The sequence below is a fragment of the Myiozetetes cayanensis genome, unplaced genomic scaffold (genome assembly GCF_022539395.1).
Source record: "Myiozetetes cayanensis isolate MyiCay16 unplaced genomic scaffold, myiCay2020 scf29, whole genome shotgun sequence".
NCBI classification, from domain to species: domain Eukaryota; kingdom Metazoa; phylum Chordata; class Aves; order Passeriformes; family Tyrannidae; genus Myiozetetes; species Myiozetetes cayanensis.
Window position 1 is genome coordinate 3757838 of NW_026087510.1, and position 15438 is coordinate 3773275.

The 15438-nt window shown below is 50.6% G+C and overlaps 1 protein-coding gene across 12 annotated transcripts in view; it reads right to left on the reverse strand.

The window, feature by feature from the left end:
• Position 1: 1 nt before the first annotated feature.
• The window catches only part of GRAMD1B (GRAM domain containing 1B), an 88617-nt gene continuing 73180 nt past the window's right edge, over positions 2-15438 (reverse strand). For all 12 annotated transcript variants that reach the window (XM_050323104.1, XM_050323102.1, XM_050323103.1 and 9 more), the window contains 10 exons: positions 14886-15075; positions 14375-14518; positions 13657-13775; positions 12406-12548; positions 11837-11940; positions 11009-11212; positions 10433-10523; positions 8330-8437; positions 7126-7243; positions 2-6460 (listed from right to left, as the gene is read on the reverse strand). In XM_050323104.1, coding sequence (XP_050179061.1) covers positions 6371-6460; positions 7126-7243; positions 8330-8437; positions 10433-10523; positions 11009-11212; positions 11837-11940; positions 12406-12548; positions 13657-13775; positions 14375-14518; positions 14886-15075 — 1311 coding nt within the window. In that variant the 3' untranslated portion in view covers positions 2-6370. The remainder of the gene's footprint in view (positions 6461-7125; positions 7244-8329; positions 8438-10432; positions 10524-11008; positions 11213-11836; positions 11941-12405; positions 12549-13656; positions 13776-14374; positions 14519-14885; positions 15076-15438) is intronic.

Genomic DNA, 15438 nt, shown 5'->3' on the forward strand with positions numbered 1-15438 from the left:
GTCTGGTTGATAGAGTTTTTAATTGATACCGTACTTCCATGTACTAGCTACTTACACCAGGTTTGGCTGCAGAGCCTTTTACAGTTCCTAGAGGTTCTAGCAGGTCATTTCAGTAGCGTTTCACCGCGGTTTGCGCACAGCGCAAAGGTCCTCACAGTCACACGACTCCTAAAACCAACCCACCGGGGGCCTTCCCCCACCCCACAGTGAAAATTCACATCCCCCCCTCCCCCTGATCCCGGGCTCTGGTGGTGAATTCCAGGAGGGAAGCGAGTGTAGGACCCACTCCCTCGTTAGTTTTGCAGTTAACAGCGATTCAGGGGCGCAGGGTCCGGCTGGGGAGGACACGCTCCAGGTTTTTTAGCAGCTTTATCCAGGCCTGGAGAGTGCGCTGGGAGATGAACTGCCACGGGAATGGTGACGTCCCGGAGGTGCCACAGCCGTGGTTGTGCTGCAACAGTTCTGCTGCTCCTCCCTCCCTCCGTGTCCAGAGCCAGGCCAGGCGCTTCCATCTCTGCTCTGCCGTAAGTGCTGCGTCCACGGGAGGTGGGTGGGCTTGTGGAGATGGGAATGACGCCCGTGGCGCAGGCTCCACCCCTCCCTGCTGGATAGAGCTGCTGTTTTGTAACAGCCGCCCTCCCAAAATCCCGCTTCCCACACGGAGACACGACCACACGGCTCTAAGAACCTGAGCTGCACGTTGGTTTTATTCCCTAACTATTCCGGGAGTCTGGGATGGGGAAGGTGGCCTTTAAACGTTAGCAATGGAATTGGCCTAAATGAGTGAGGTAACAGAAACGGCCAGAGGAGGAACCTCCCTGAGCCATGTGCAAATATAATTCCTTCAGCAGAAGGAAGTCCTTTTCCCTACTGAACAAAAATAAAAATTAAAACACATTCACTTTAAAAAGAGCATACAGACTGCAGGAGGGAAAGGCAGGCAGGGACAGCACCAGGTCAGTCCATCTATGACACGGGGAATGATTGTCCAGCAGCAGAGGTTCGAGGGGAGAGGGGGAAAGCCATAGCAAGCACTGCAAAACGTGTGGGAGAGGAGGGCATGGCACACCACGTACCCATGCTAAGGGATAAGCCCATGCTGTCTGCCTAGATCAGGGAATGGCCTCAACCAGCAGTCCATCAAGACACGAGGAGATTATTTGGCCAGTGTGCACGTCTAGGAAAGGGAAGGCATTTATGGCACAGAGAGACTCGTGCTGTGGGGACTGCGAAGCACGGAGGGCAGAGCGGGCCCGGGGGGGGACACGGGCTGAGACATCAGCACAGCAACTACACTGAGACAGCTGCTCTGGGAGCCACTCACCTCGGGGGCTTTGGTTTGAGAGCCTCTGCTTCCAGTTTTGTGTTGAGCAAGCCCCTGCCAGGTGTTTTAACTAGTGCTGAGACTGGCTGAAAAGACTTAAGTCAGAGTCCACGCTGAAACGCGTCAGTGGCGGCAACCCTGGCAGAGATCCCACCGGGAGATCTCCTGGGGTTGAACAAGGATCTGTCAAGAACTGTGGGATGACAGCAGCCGGCTGGGAAAACAGGACAGAATTGCCTCCCCTGAGCCAGGCGCTGTTCCTTCAAGCAGCAATTTTCAGACTGATTTTCCGCACACTGTGGAAGCAGAAGGTGCCACCTCTGAATTAGGAAGTGGTTTTGTTTCTGTCCTCACTGGGAAAAGCAGACACTGAACTGACAAGAGTGCTCCTGGTTAGAACAGTTAGTGCAGCAAATCCAAAGGTCTTGATCAAGTACCCAGACCAAAAGTGTCTCCAGTCACTACCTGGAAAAGAAATTTCTACCTTCCTGTACAAAGGTAAGAGTAAGTTTCTATTCAGGATATGTGGACAGTGCTGAGGAGTCAAGGAGGCTGAAAAGTCTATCCCCATCTACACCCAGACAAGCTGCTGAACGGGGTCTGCCTGACAAGAACACAGAGCAGCATTCCAAAATTAGCATTCCAGGCTTTCCTTGAGAGGATATGCCAAATGCAAGGCATCACTATTTCAGAGCCAGTTTTGTGCCAGGGCTTCAAATCCAGCAAAGCTTTGTGCTTTGAAACCTTTCCCCCTTTAATACAGGCTCCTATTACACTGAAGGCATGTTGCATATCTCTAAGGTTTGCCTTTATTGGATCTAAAGTAGACAAGAGGGCTCAGGTGTCACCCAGCAGACAGGCATAGCCTGAGCTGTGTGTAAATGCAGACCCTGTCAGCAGCAGTTCAGGTGTGTTAGGGGAGATCAAAGCCCTGTGACTTTTTTTTTTTTCTCTTCTCCCAAAGGACTTAAGGGAGCCAGAAAGGATTTTTGCAGATGTTAGTATCAGTTACTATGAATTAATATCAAAGTTTTGTGACTGAAGCGTGCCTGGGGTTAATTGCAGAGCACCCAAAAACATGGTTATCCTGTTAATCCACAGCTCACTCCTGTCCTTACCACTGCAGGTACCTTTTTCTCTCCCAAGTGGAATGTGCAGCCCCAGCAATGCCCCTGTCTTGCGCATCTTACACCTGACATAACCTGTCTTTTGGTCCTCCCCGGACACAGGTGCTGCACTAGATGCATTTGGTATCCACTTCAGGAATGCCTGATGGCACAGCAGTTATCCAGGCCTCAAACCCACCCTGAGCTCAGCCCAGATGCCATAACCCCAGCAGCTCCTTCAAAGGTAAGCACTAGGTGTGTGTTTATCAGAGGTGAGGTTGTATCAAGCCAGGATCAGTGATCTGTGTCCCTTCTCCCATAAAAACTGGCAGATTGAAGCCTCCTGCTCCCCCTTCTCCCTCCTCCCACCCAGGGAGCATCTCACTTGGCAGGAATTAGGCTCCCAGCTGCTGGCATTGCTTTGCATGCCTGGCTGGAGAAATGCCTGCTTCAAAAACCCCTGGTTTTTTTTTTTATATTGTTCACATCCTGCAAATCGAACCCCAGCTGTGCTCACCTGGCAGATGTGCAGGGTGGGAAGGTCAGAGGGAGGGCTGGGCAGGGAAATGTGTCTGCTGTGGAAATAATGTGGGATTTCTGGCACAGGGAAGCAAAACCCTGACAGGGGGAAGCCAAGCTATGACTTGGCTAGGATGCTGAGGGAAGTACCACCCCCTGGAACGTTATTCAGGTTGCTCAACCTCACTCCTAAAAAGCATTACTGATTTCTCCAGGAAATACAATCGTGGTCCCAAACTGCCAATGGCTCCAGAAGGAATTAACCTGTCAACTGGGAGCAGATGATTCCTATCACAGCTTTCTACACAAAGGCATCTAAGTGAAAATACCCCCAGGTTTTGTTTAAGCCCTCACCTTTAATCTGAGTTTTGTTTGAGCCCTCACCTTTAGTGCCATTGTGGGTTTTGCCTTAAGAAAAAGACCTTGCTTTTCCCCTTTTTTATTATTACTGTGATAAATTAAGAGGCAACAAAAGGTCAGGAATCCTATCCCACTCCAAGCCAAGTGGGAAAAAAAAAGTAAATAACTAGAAATCTGAGAAAGAGAACCCTAAAGCCTCCAAGATAAACCTCCCTCAGCCTGAAGGATGCTGCACGTACAAGGTTCTAGTTGGTGCCCAGAACAAAGGACTGAACGTTGCTGTGTGTCAGGAGAGATGTCAGATGTTAAAAACCCAGTCTGATGTGCAGGTAGAATAAATATTAGTGCTTGAGATTGTTACAGCTGCCAGTGCAGCCTCAGGTTAATTTAACAGAGCTTGTGCAAGGCTGTCCCTGGGGCCCAGCCTGAGGGAGGGAGGGGAGGAGGGAGTCAGAGGGAACATCCCAAGCCTAAAGCTGTGGCCAAAGCTGGAAGGATGCTGCAGAGAAAGGATGTACTGATGAGGGAATGGATTTCTTGCCTCCCTAACTCTAAAGAGAATGTGAAATCGGTGAGAAACCAGCCCTGATCAGCAGCATTTGCTTGTGACCCTCTGGGACAGGTGGGTTTCTCTGCCTCCTGACTGATCAGATCCAGCCAAGCACAAAACCCTCCCAGCCAGCTGGAAGAGACCTCAACATCCCAGATTTCTTTCATTATGATGTGTCCTCTTTCATTTTCTGGCATGGGCAAGGTGAACCACAGGGCCTCCCTCTCTGTTGTCTTGCTCGGTGCTTGAAATGAAAGTCTAGAGAAGGGGAAGATGGGCAGCAGGGGAATTTTCTGTGCTTAGCAATTGTGGGAGGGAGTAACGGGGGAAACAGGACTCTGGGACAGTCTGGCAAGTCACAGTCAGGGCCCTCCTGTCCCAAGATGAGCCACAGAATGCCCTTCCCAGGCTCTAGCACCTCAGTGTCATTGTACAGCAGCCATTTCAGCAGCCTCCCTGGCAGAGAAGTCAGGGAGCAGTACAGTAGTCAGCAGCATTAAATTAAATAAATAGTCATAAATACACGTTAACTCTCTAGTTTTTCCCCAATTGTACCCTTGCTTTCACAGTCTTAAATGTCTTTTTGACAACCTGTCTTCATCCACACTCCTTCCAGTGTGAGTCTTCTGTGGGACATGTTGTGTTTAGCACTTGGCCATGGAAATGGGAGGCATTTGGGAGAAAGCAGCAGGTTGGTTACTCCTACGTATATTAGCCTTCCCTAATTGGACACTGGGACTTTCAGAGGGTTTTAGAAGCCACTTTTTGTCACCCAGTTGTGAGGATGAGACCAATTGCTCATCCTTGTGTTCCCTGCCCTTTCAGTGCCCACTGAGAGACAACAGAGGAGCTACAGCTGCACCATTTCCATACTGGGAACTTGCAGCTGCCTCCCTCCTGCCACTCAGAAGGTGGGAAGATCCTGCTGTTGGATAAGGTGGAGAGGGAGGGCCTCACATGTCACCTAATCTGCCTGGCTGGGCAGGATGAAAAAGCATTTATTAAACATTCACACAAACAGCCTGAAGCCCAGCCAGCCTCTGTGGGGCTTTGGGACTCTGCACAGTGCAGCCCCACTGCCCCTCTTCCTCATGGGAGTCTGGAATTAACCCCCAGAACAGCTACAAATGCAGTTTGGCTTTTTAGTGCAGCTCTACCCTCTGACTGACTCACAGAGCAAATGCTTATGAGAGAAACCTTCAGATGCCTCACAGCCATGGACACCCCCCAGCTCTGTCCTGCCACCCACTGATGGTCCCTTTTCTCTTTATTTGGTCCCTGTTGACCCTTCCTGAACCTCTCCTGGGTTTTTGGAAGCCTTGGTGCACACAGATGCAGTCACAGATATCCACAGTGATGGCTGTTGCTGCAGAGCTACAAACATGTAAATTTATCCCAGGGAAGGGAATTTATAAGACAAGATATGAACACAATGGTCTTGTAGACCCAGGGGCAGGAGAGAGATTTGCTGAGCTGGGTCGTGGCTGCACATAAATCCTAATTTGGGGGTTTGTTTTTAAGTTGGGGGTAACTCCCACCCTCGTGGGGAGTCGCCTGTTCAGCACAGATGCAGATCTGAATTCAGCACAGGGATGGCTTAATGGCAGGGGCCCAAGCACATGGAAAGCAGAGGAACTACAGCCAAGGCAAAGGGGACACTGTCACAGGTGTGGCTCTGCTCCACCCACACACCTTGCAGGCAGGTACCCCCCTCCCCACCCTCTCCTCGCCTCTTCCTGCTGCACCAGCAGCGTGGAAAGGAGCTGAAATCCTGCCCTCCTGCTGCACCAGCAGCAGGAGGGCAGGATTTCAGCTCCTTTCCACGCTGTGCCTTGCTCTCTGACCCAGGCTGTGACAGCCAGTTGTGTTTCTGCACCCTGATGGGCCAGGGAGATCCGATCCCCGCAGACCCACAGCAACCTCTCCCCGAGGCCTCCTCTCCAAACGTGGAACAGTTTTGCCAGGGATTGAGTGCCGTGGCCAAGCCCTCTCTGCCCTGAAGCCAGCAAGGTAAGGGAGTTGACAGTGTCCCCTTTTATGCAGAGATAAATACAGTCAACCAGGGACCCTCATGCGCGGGGAGGGGGCTGGGGAGGAGGGGAGGGGGCACTCACGCTGATGCTTCCCTTTGGAACGACAGAAACCAAACAGACAGACAGACAAACAGCCAGGAATATTACAGAGGAGCAGTGCAGGGCCCAGGGAGCACCCCTGGGCTCGGCCCTAAGCACAGCTCAGTGCTGGGAGAGCACAGCCCTCCCACACACACACACACACACACACTCCCCCCACACTACCAGAGACACTCCAGTTCAGCCAGTGTTGGAGGTCACAACCCTTCCCCTCGATACGTAGGCTTGGTTTTGTTTTGTTTTGTTTTTTCTCTTAAAATCTGTATATAATATATATATTTATATTCTGTATATATATATATATATTTATATATATATATTTATATATCCTATTTACACATATTGCACACCGTCCTCTGGCCTCCTGCATTCCTGCCTGTCAGTGGAAACGTTTCCGTTTCTCCTCTGGATCTGACCCGAAGTCCCGGGACCCGATGCCATTCTGAAGGTTTATTAGGGAATCCTTCATCTGCAAGACAAGAGATTTCCCCACTGTGATGGATGTGCAAACCCTGGTGGTGAGAGCTCTGGGATTTCCTTCTTTTCCCTGCAGAGTGTCCACACCAGCTTCAGTTTTGGGAGCAGGGCTGGGATGTACAAATGGGGACTGGAGAAGGTGGGAGACTGTGAGGCAACTTTCCCCAAGAGAAGGGGTGAGAGAATGAGGATCAGGAGGAGCAGCTCTGATTTATGGACCATTTTCTCAGCAGCCTGCTGTACAAAAGGCTTTTTAAGCAGTGGATGCTGCAGCTTTGTGCTGTGAAGGGCCCACGCAGAGTGTGTTCCCTTCATCCACGAAATCTGCGTGTGAGTCCAGAGCTGAGGTAAAAAACTGTCTTTCTTCCAAACTGGGATGCCACAGACTAAGTTCAAAACGTGCCAGTGGGAGATTTTTGGCAGAATTCTCCCCTTGGTGTGCACGGACCCCTCAGATGTGACAGAGAGGCCGTGGCACCCTGTGACCGCCCTTGGCACCCGCTGCCCACCACCAGGAGAGAAGGTGGGTCTAAAGGAGACACTGGGGGAGGTGACACACCCTGAGGGACCACAGTGGAGCCAGGCAATGGGAGCAGGGGGTGGGAGGACAGGGTGCCCTCTCAGGTCACAGCCCTACCTTGGCCGTGGGGGTCTCACCTGGTCCAGAAGCATCACGGAGGATTTGATGATCTCCCGCCACTTCTGCAGCTCGGAGTCGTGGTACTTCTGCTGGGACTCCAGCAACTGGGCCCACTCTGTCTGGGACTGGGGCAGCCTGGCAGCACAACAGGGGCAAGAGTCACTCTGGGCAAACTGCAGAGGGTGGAACCAGCTTCTGGCTAAGCTTTTCACCCCAAAGGGGCAGGTTTTCTTGAGCAAAAGTGAATTTCCATCAGTTGGATTCCGTGGCTGCTGACAGGGAATAATGCCATGCCATGTGATGCTGTGGGGCAGGGCAGCCCTGCACAAGTTTCTGTGGTTTGCTTTTTCTAGACCTGCTCTGTCAGTCTTTATTAATCTCATGTAATTTGTTCAGGACTTTATTTTGAATTAAAGCTGCATTGGCTCTCTTTTCCATGGCTCTCTTCCTTCAGGCCAAATTAACCCCCCCTGAACAGGGTGGGAGGCATCAGGACAGATGGAAGCACTCAAGGTGCTTGGACAGGTTCAGATACTTCCATAAAAATCATGGATGCAACACAAAACTTAACTGTGTGGGGCAGGGAAAGAGGTACCCATGTAATTCCAGAACATGCACATTACAGGATATAAGTTCTGTACTTAAATACTATATTGTAGTCTAAATAAACACCAAGAGTACTAGAGAAAGATAAAATCACCTAAAGTATCTATCCATGGGAAAGTAACAGGGCTATTTTGGGGAAAACAATAATTCTCTTCTCTAATAAGGAGAAATGAGAAAGCCCTTGAGACAAATCATGCAAAAAAAAAAATCAACACAATGGTAGAACGTGGCTAGGAATGATGGAGTCAAACCCAACACAGCAAGGGAACAACTGGGACTGCAAGAAAGGGACATAAAGGGGCAAAAAAACCTTAGATAAGTGGATTCAGATTGTTCACAACCTCTAAAAAAAAACCCCAAGAGACCATTCAGGCAGGATACCTGGCATTTAAGGACATGACATAAAAAAAGCATCACCTAAAAATGCCAGAGGGAATCCAGGACACACAAACAGGCATGGGACATCAAGGTCACCACTGGAAATGCCACCTCCAACAAGGTGCTCTAGAGCCTCTGACCCTGGCCAGGATGAGGGAGCTGACACCATAAATATCACAAAACCTGGGAGAGCCTCTACCACCCCCTCAGCCAAAGCCCAGGCAGGTGTGACAGTACCTCTCCTGCAGCCTCAAGCCCTGCCACGCCGTGAGGGTCTGTGTGGTGTATTCCAACATCCAGAGCTTGTAGAACAGCATCATGTTGAGAATGACCAGCAGCACCAGACTGGAAAGAGGGAAAACAGCCAGTTCAGCAGGAGCACTTCCCAGCCCACACTGCCAGGCACACCTGGGAAATGCCCAAGGTTTGAGAAGGTGTCTGAGGCCCAGGTCCACGCTGCGTGTGAGTGGGAGCTTAATCTGAGTAAGGACCAGGTGGGTCAGAACCCAAAACTGCACCTCGTGGAAGAAATGCGTGAGCAAGGAGGACAGAGAGACAGAAAGACAGGGATGAGGGATCAGCCAGAACAGGTTTGGATGGGTGGATGTGCTGAATGCAGAGAGAGAGAGGAAATGGGAGAGTAAAGAGGTAAAAAAAGAGAGAGACAGTACCTGAAACAGATCCTAATGGGAGCAGGGAAGAGAAAAGACGGAGCAGCTGCAGGTTAGAAACGGACTGACACAGAACAGGAGAAACTGGGCTGAGAGGAGGAGGCTCACAGACAGTGCAGGAGGTAGAGGGGGGCCAGGGGAGGAGAAAGGAACAGTGGGAAGAGAGGCAGGAAGGACAGACAGATATCCCTGTGCCTGCATTCCTGGTGCAATTCACCCAGCAAAGCTGAGCTGTGGCTCTGGGGGATGAGCCTGAAGTCTGACACCCAGCCAAACCCCCCATTCCCAGCACTGCTGGCACTGGGAACACCACCACAGCCAGGCCCTGCACTGCCCCTCTCACCCACCACCACCACACACGGGCATTTCCTCTCCTCCTGGGCAACAGATTCCAAAATACCAGCCTGGTGCCTGTCCCTGCACAGAGCAGCTATTCTGCTGGAAGAATGGCCCACTATCACCAGCTCAGTCAGGAGGATGGCAGCTGGCCAGAGGAGTGTTCTGAAATCATTATCGGGGTGCTCTGACCTAAGTGAAGCTCACAGCCTGTCAGGAGAGATTTTGATAAAGCTTTTTTTGTACCTTTCTACTATTCTCTTATCGTGACAGGACTTGACATCACCTTCCCAGCCACTGGCTGGGTTACTGCTGCAAAACTCTGCAGTCAGTGCCCCCACTGGGAAAAGGAAACACAGGAAGGAGCTCAATTTGAACTGTTAAGTTCAGTCTACAAGTTCCAGCTTCTTCCCACCTCAGTGAAAGGTGGCTGGAGCTTAAGGAAAGACTGAGCTTAAGGCAGAAAAAAAACCACCCTGTACCTGGATTGCTCCTTTAGTCTGGACTGCTGCACAGCAACCACTGCAGCACCAACATAGGGAGCTCACCCAAGAGGCAGAGAACCAGCAGATACACCTGAGTTCAAGTACTACACTGAGCCACAGGGATACAAGGGGACCATTCCCAGCTCACTTGGAGCACACACATCCAAATCCAAGACTAGCAACTGGGAAAGGTGTGGCAGAAAGACACCCCAAACCAAACACAGTTCTTGCTGCTGAACTAGGAAAATCAATCTCTTGTTGCTTCACATGGTTCTATCCTTATTTTGCAGAAATCATCTCTAAAGGGTCCAGCTTGTTTTTGAGATGGTACCTCTAATCCAAATCACCCCCCAGGACCAGACCCAAATAGGTTTTGTCAGAGCAGAATTGCCCCACAGAATCTGAACCTTGTTGTGATAGACAGTGGCTTCCAGAGAGCTTTGCCTGGTCCTTGTTCTTGGTAATGGTTGATTTGTGAGCAGAATACATTAAAATACTTATTTTAAATTAAAAACATCCCACGTTTTATAGATGTCATTGAAAATCTCTAAACTGAGTCCCTGAAATAAAAAAGACTCTCCTTTTTCTCTTTTTTTTTTTTTTCCCTCTCTTTTTGTGTTTCTTCCCTTTTAGGTATCGACTCCCCTCTCCTTGCAATCATCACTGTCCCAAACAGGTCCCAGACCTGCATTCAGGACTCCCAAAAACATGCAGGTCTACAAAGCCCATGTTTGGTTTAAAAAAGGGTAAAACTGAGCAGAAAGAAGGGAGCACAGAACACCAGAAATGCAGACAAGCCAAAGTTGTTTAAGGCTGACCGTGAAGGAAAGCAAAAGCCCATCACTTACACAAAACTGATGACAAGGAGCAGCTTGGAGACACTCTGCAGGTGGAAGCCACTGGGGCTTTCCTCGGGGATGTGCCGTGTCTGAGTGGAACCTGAGGAGATGGATGCATTTAGGACAGGGAATGACGTCCCTTGTCCCTCTCAGAGAATCAACCAGGTTGGAAAAGACCTCTGAGATCATCGAGTCCAACCCGTGACCCAACACCACTGTGTCACCCAGCCCACGGCACTGACGCCACATCCAGTCTGTTCTTAGACACCTCCAGGGCTGGTGACTTCACCCCCTCCCTGGGCAGCCCATTCCAATGTCTGATCACTCTCTCTGGGAAGAACTTCTTCCTGACGTCCAACCCCTGGTGCAGTTTAAGGCTGTGCCCTCTGGTCCTACTGCTGGGAGAAGAGACCAACCCCCACCTGGCTCCCCCCTCCTGCCAGGGAGCTGCAGACAGTGATGAGATCTCCCCTGAGCCTCCTCCTCTCCAGGATGAGCTCCCTCAGCTGCTCCTCCCAGGACCTGCGCTCCATATCCCTTCCCCAGCCTCGCTGCAAGGCGAGCAGAGGTGCCTCTGCCCCTCACCTGCCACGTGCTTGATCCGATGTGCCACCTCCTCGTCGGTGGGGGTGGTGACGGGGCTCAGCACCTCCTCCAGGTGCGGCACCCGCAGGTGGCCGTGGGCGCGCTTCCTGCGGCGCACCGCGGGCTGCTTGCTCGCCTTCTCCTTGGGGGATTGTCGGTGCACCTCGGCCAGGTAGGTGCTCTCTGTCTTGGCCAGCTCGCTCTCTGCAGGGGCACAGCACAGGGGGGGGGATGTTTCAGAGAGGTGTGGTGCTGGTTTTGTACAGAGAGGGAGATTGAAGACCTCTAAGACAGCCTCTGAGCCCAGGCTGCCCGACAGGGAGCAGCACTTGATGCCCTGGTTAATCCCAGCCCCTTTTATGAACCATTCCATGCCTAAACCATTGGAAGTGTAGATACCCTTCTGGAAGATCAGGGCTTGTTTCACTTAGGAAGCCTTTCCTGCCTAAGAAGAAACCCCTTTCTCCTGGATAATCCGGGTGTTTTATCCTCTTGTATTCCAAAGGAGAGTTGCAGTCTCTCTCTCTCTCTCTCTGAGATTAAGAGAGATAAACTCTCTCCCCCCAGGGCCTGGGGGGAGGCTGGCAAAGATAAAAAGCCTCAAAGAGAACAGGAGGCCTCTGTCTTTCTGAAGCCCAGTGCTTTTTGCAGCACTGCTAGAAGTTATTTTTCCCCTTCTAAGTCCAGTGTTCTCCACCTGGGAATAAATTTTCCAGAACTCTTTCTGCTGCTTGGCATTTTGGGGGTACACGTGTGTTATCCTGCTTCAGAACCACGGCAGGTGCCACTGCCTGCGTGTCACTACCACAGTCACTGCCCCACTCTTACCCAAGTGACGGAAATAATCCTCCAGGCCGCTCCAAAAATTCTTCTCAATGAAGGATTTCACCAGCCCCCAAGGCTGTTTCCTGTAACGTAACTCCGTGGAAACCCTGGGAGAAGAAAGGATGGTCATCCTCCCCGTTTTGAAATAGCAACTCACACCCTCTGTCACTAGTAGACCTAAAAAGTAATTTAAAAAGCTTTGCCTGATACCAAATTCCTCTGCTTCTCCCCACAAGTGCATCTCACTGGCACAATCCCTGGAATTATGTCCTGTTGCTTATCCCAGGCAATGACTGCGTGTGACAACCGGCCCTGCTTCCAAGAAAGGGCAAGAGAAGTCTATAAATCCTGTCCCTGACCAGCTGTGACTCCTCTGCATCGGGTCTGATGTTTGCTTGATGCCCAGCAGGTTCCTGCCCTACTCTTCCTGACAGGAGTGTTCCAGCAACAGGACAAAGAAATAAGGCTAAGAGTCCCTTTCAACCCCTTCTAACACACCCAACAGCAGAACTCCCACCCCAAGGCGACTTTTTGGTGACCAGAAAAGCTCTTCAATCCCCCAAAAAGCGTACCTGAGTCGGCTTTTGTTTCTGGCAACACGAGTCAACGTGTAGCGGTTGATGGTGTAGAAATAATCGTGGTAGGGGACGTCGTGGGTTAGCACCTCTGCATCTATGACATAGCACTCGCTCTCCTGGCTGGCTTTGTACATTGTCTGCACAAAAGACAGCGTGCAGGGCAACTGTTAGAGTGGTTGGAACACACCTGCACAAAACAGCTCCACCATAAACACGCACATCCACGCCCCTGCCCCGCCTCTGCTTCTCCAGGAAACCAAGTGTTTCACCCAGATGTTCCCCAAGGGTGTATTTCAAAAGGGCTTTAAGTTCCAGCAGCTCAAGCTCCAGTATTTTGTAACAAGAGATGAGGAGCAGTTCTTTGGGACCTTTGCAAGTATGGCCTCTGTTCTAATGTCTGGCTTGTCAGGGACCAACCTGAGTCAGAGCCAGTCATGGCCCTGCTTTGAGCAGAGGCCTCTCTAGCATAAATTATTCTGTGATTCTAAACACCATAAAAACATGTTAATTACTTCTTTTTAAGTTCTTCTGATCTGCTTCCTTCTTTGCTCCAGAACAAACCTCACAAAGGGGACGCAGTTAACTGCAGATCCCTGTACAAAAATATGGCTTTTCTTACAGACTATTTCCACTTACCTCTGCAGCAAGGGCACAGCAAGGTGTGCCTTGGTGGGTGACCCCAAACTCAGCATGAAATAGGCCATATCTTTGTCTGAAAACGTGCTGTTCCCTTTGCCCATCACTTTGCTGTCCCCTTTCCTTTCCCTTCCCTGCACAGTCTTGGTTTCTGAACTGCAAGCTTCATCCCATCCTCCCCAGTCACACCTTGCTGCTGGGGTTCTCCTTCCATCCTCCCCAGTCACACCTTGCTGCTGGGATTCTCTTCTCCCTGAAATGGAATGCTCAGACTCCCTCTTAGTATTCCCTAATACTAACCCTAACTCTCAATATTTACCTTTGGCCACTTGAACATATTTCTGGACAAGGAAAGAGGCTTTTCCTCCTCTCCAGCTGCAGCTCCCATTGGATACAGCCAGCCTGGCTCCTCCCAGTGCATTCATTGCAGGTCCTTCCCTTTTTTTTATCTTCTTAAATATATCTCATTGTCCTCCCCATAATCAAAACATCTTCCTGAGGAGCTGTGAGAAGGACTGGCCACACAAGTACCTGACTTTCTTTGTGCCCTGCTCATAAATAACATCTGCTGGACTGGCAGCACCACAGCCCTGCTCCCCACTCACATACCTGTGTCTCTGTGACAGTGGCAGTTTTGGGGGCCAGAGGGTTGGTGAGGGTGATGGTATACAGGATCACTCTGGTCTGATTGCCATTTTCTTCCTTCTTCCAGGGATTAAAGATAATATCTGAGGGGACAAAACAACGTTACAGTTAAGCTATCAGAGAGGGATCTCTGGTCATTCTCTAGGGAAAAGCATAACCAGCTTGGGGCAGTAATTCCTTGTCCTTGCAGAGCCTGGCTGCAGAAGCACTAGAGCTCAGCAGAGTGTGAAAGAAAGGGCTCCTGAGCTAAATGGGAATATTTTCCCCTCTTTGAAGTGCAGGGATTGGGAACAGATCTCCTTCAGCAAATCTACACTTACAGGGAAAGGAGAACCACAACATGCCAAGGGACACTCTCTGCACCACCAAGTGCAGTGTCTGGTGTAGAGCCAGCAGGAGCTTTCTCCTCACACTGCATAGCCCTGAACATGGGATCAGGCCTTAGCTGATGCTAAAAACTAAGAGGGTCTGCTTCTTCCACGAATTTTGCTGCTAGAAAATGAAACCAGATGGGCAAGCAAGGCCGGTTCTGCCTGCTTTTGATTACTGACAGCACAGGCTGCACCGTCCCAAAATCAGCTCGGAATGTGACCCAGTCCCTCCAGCAGGCAAAGATACACCTCCAAGGCAGAGATTTCCCTTCTGCACAGGCCCTGTGCCTCAGCAGGGACCTCAGGCTCACCAGAGAAGCGGCGCTGCTCCATGAAGTCCCTCTGGAACTGGGAGTCTGTGAAGAGCAGGTCGTAGAGCTTGTCCACGCTGAAGTTGAACACCTCGTTCACGTACTGGCGCCCATTCAGGTCCTCATAAAAGGCTTGGACTTCCCCTGTGGGGAGACAGGCCCTCAGTTCTCAGAACTTTATCCCTTGTGAACCAGTTTTCTACCTCTGAATATTTAGCTTCAACATATCTGTCCCCCAGGGCCATGTGAAGAAGGAAGAAGAGGGACTTCTAACCCTTTTCCTCCACTGATCCCAGGACAACAGTTGGAATGTCAGAAGGGGTAATCATCTCCCATAGCTTATTTTAGGGATATCCTCCCAAATACCCCACATATCCACTTTCTGCAAGCACACAATGGGAATCCTTTGCATCTTCTGAACTCCAGAAAAGCAATCCAGTATTTGACACTCCGGTGCCTCGTTAGATAGGGTGTAAAACACACTGAGGGAGTGGCCCTTCCCCACACACACCTTCATCGTGGGTCTCTGAGGAGTCACTGAGCTCAGTGGGAATGTCTTCGTTGTCATTGAAGTCCAGGGAAGGGGAGTTCACAGGGCCAATGATGTCCATCTTCTCTCCCATGATATTTGCAATGCCGAGGTCTTTCTCCACAGGGCTCTCTGCCACTGCCTCCTCCTCTTCTGGGAGAACTCCATCGAACTGCAGCAAGCACAGAGCACAGCGAGGGCAGGGTCAGCACCTGGGAACTGGGGCTTATTTCTGAAAACTTCCTATTTGGGAACCAACTGTCTACCTCTGGATATTTGGAATATTAGCCTTGACTTGTCTGAAAGCTAAATAACAAAGAGAGGAGGAAGGTTGCTATGTGGTGGTCGTAAAACACGTGGATATATTGGATCACCTCCTGTCAAACAGTCAATGTTCAAGCTTTGGACACCACAAGCCTTTTTCATCCAGACAAGCACACAGACAATACTAGTTTTGCTCTCAAACAAGCTGAAAAACCTGAGGTCATAACTGAACAAGGTCTGCTGTGCTGTAACACCACGAGGGCACACGCTG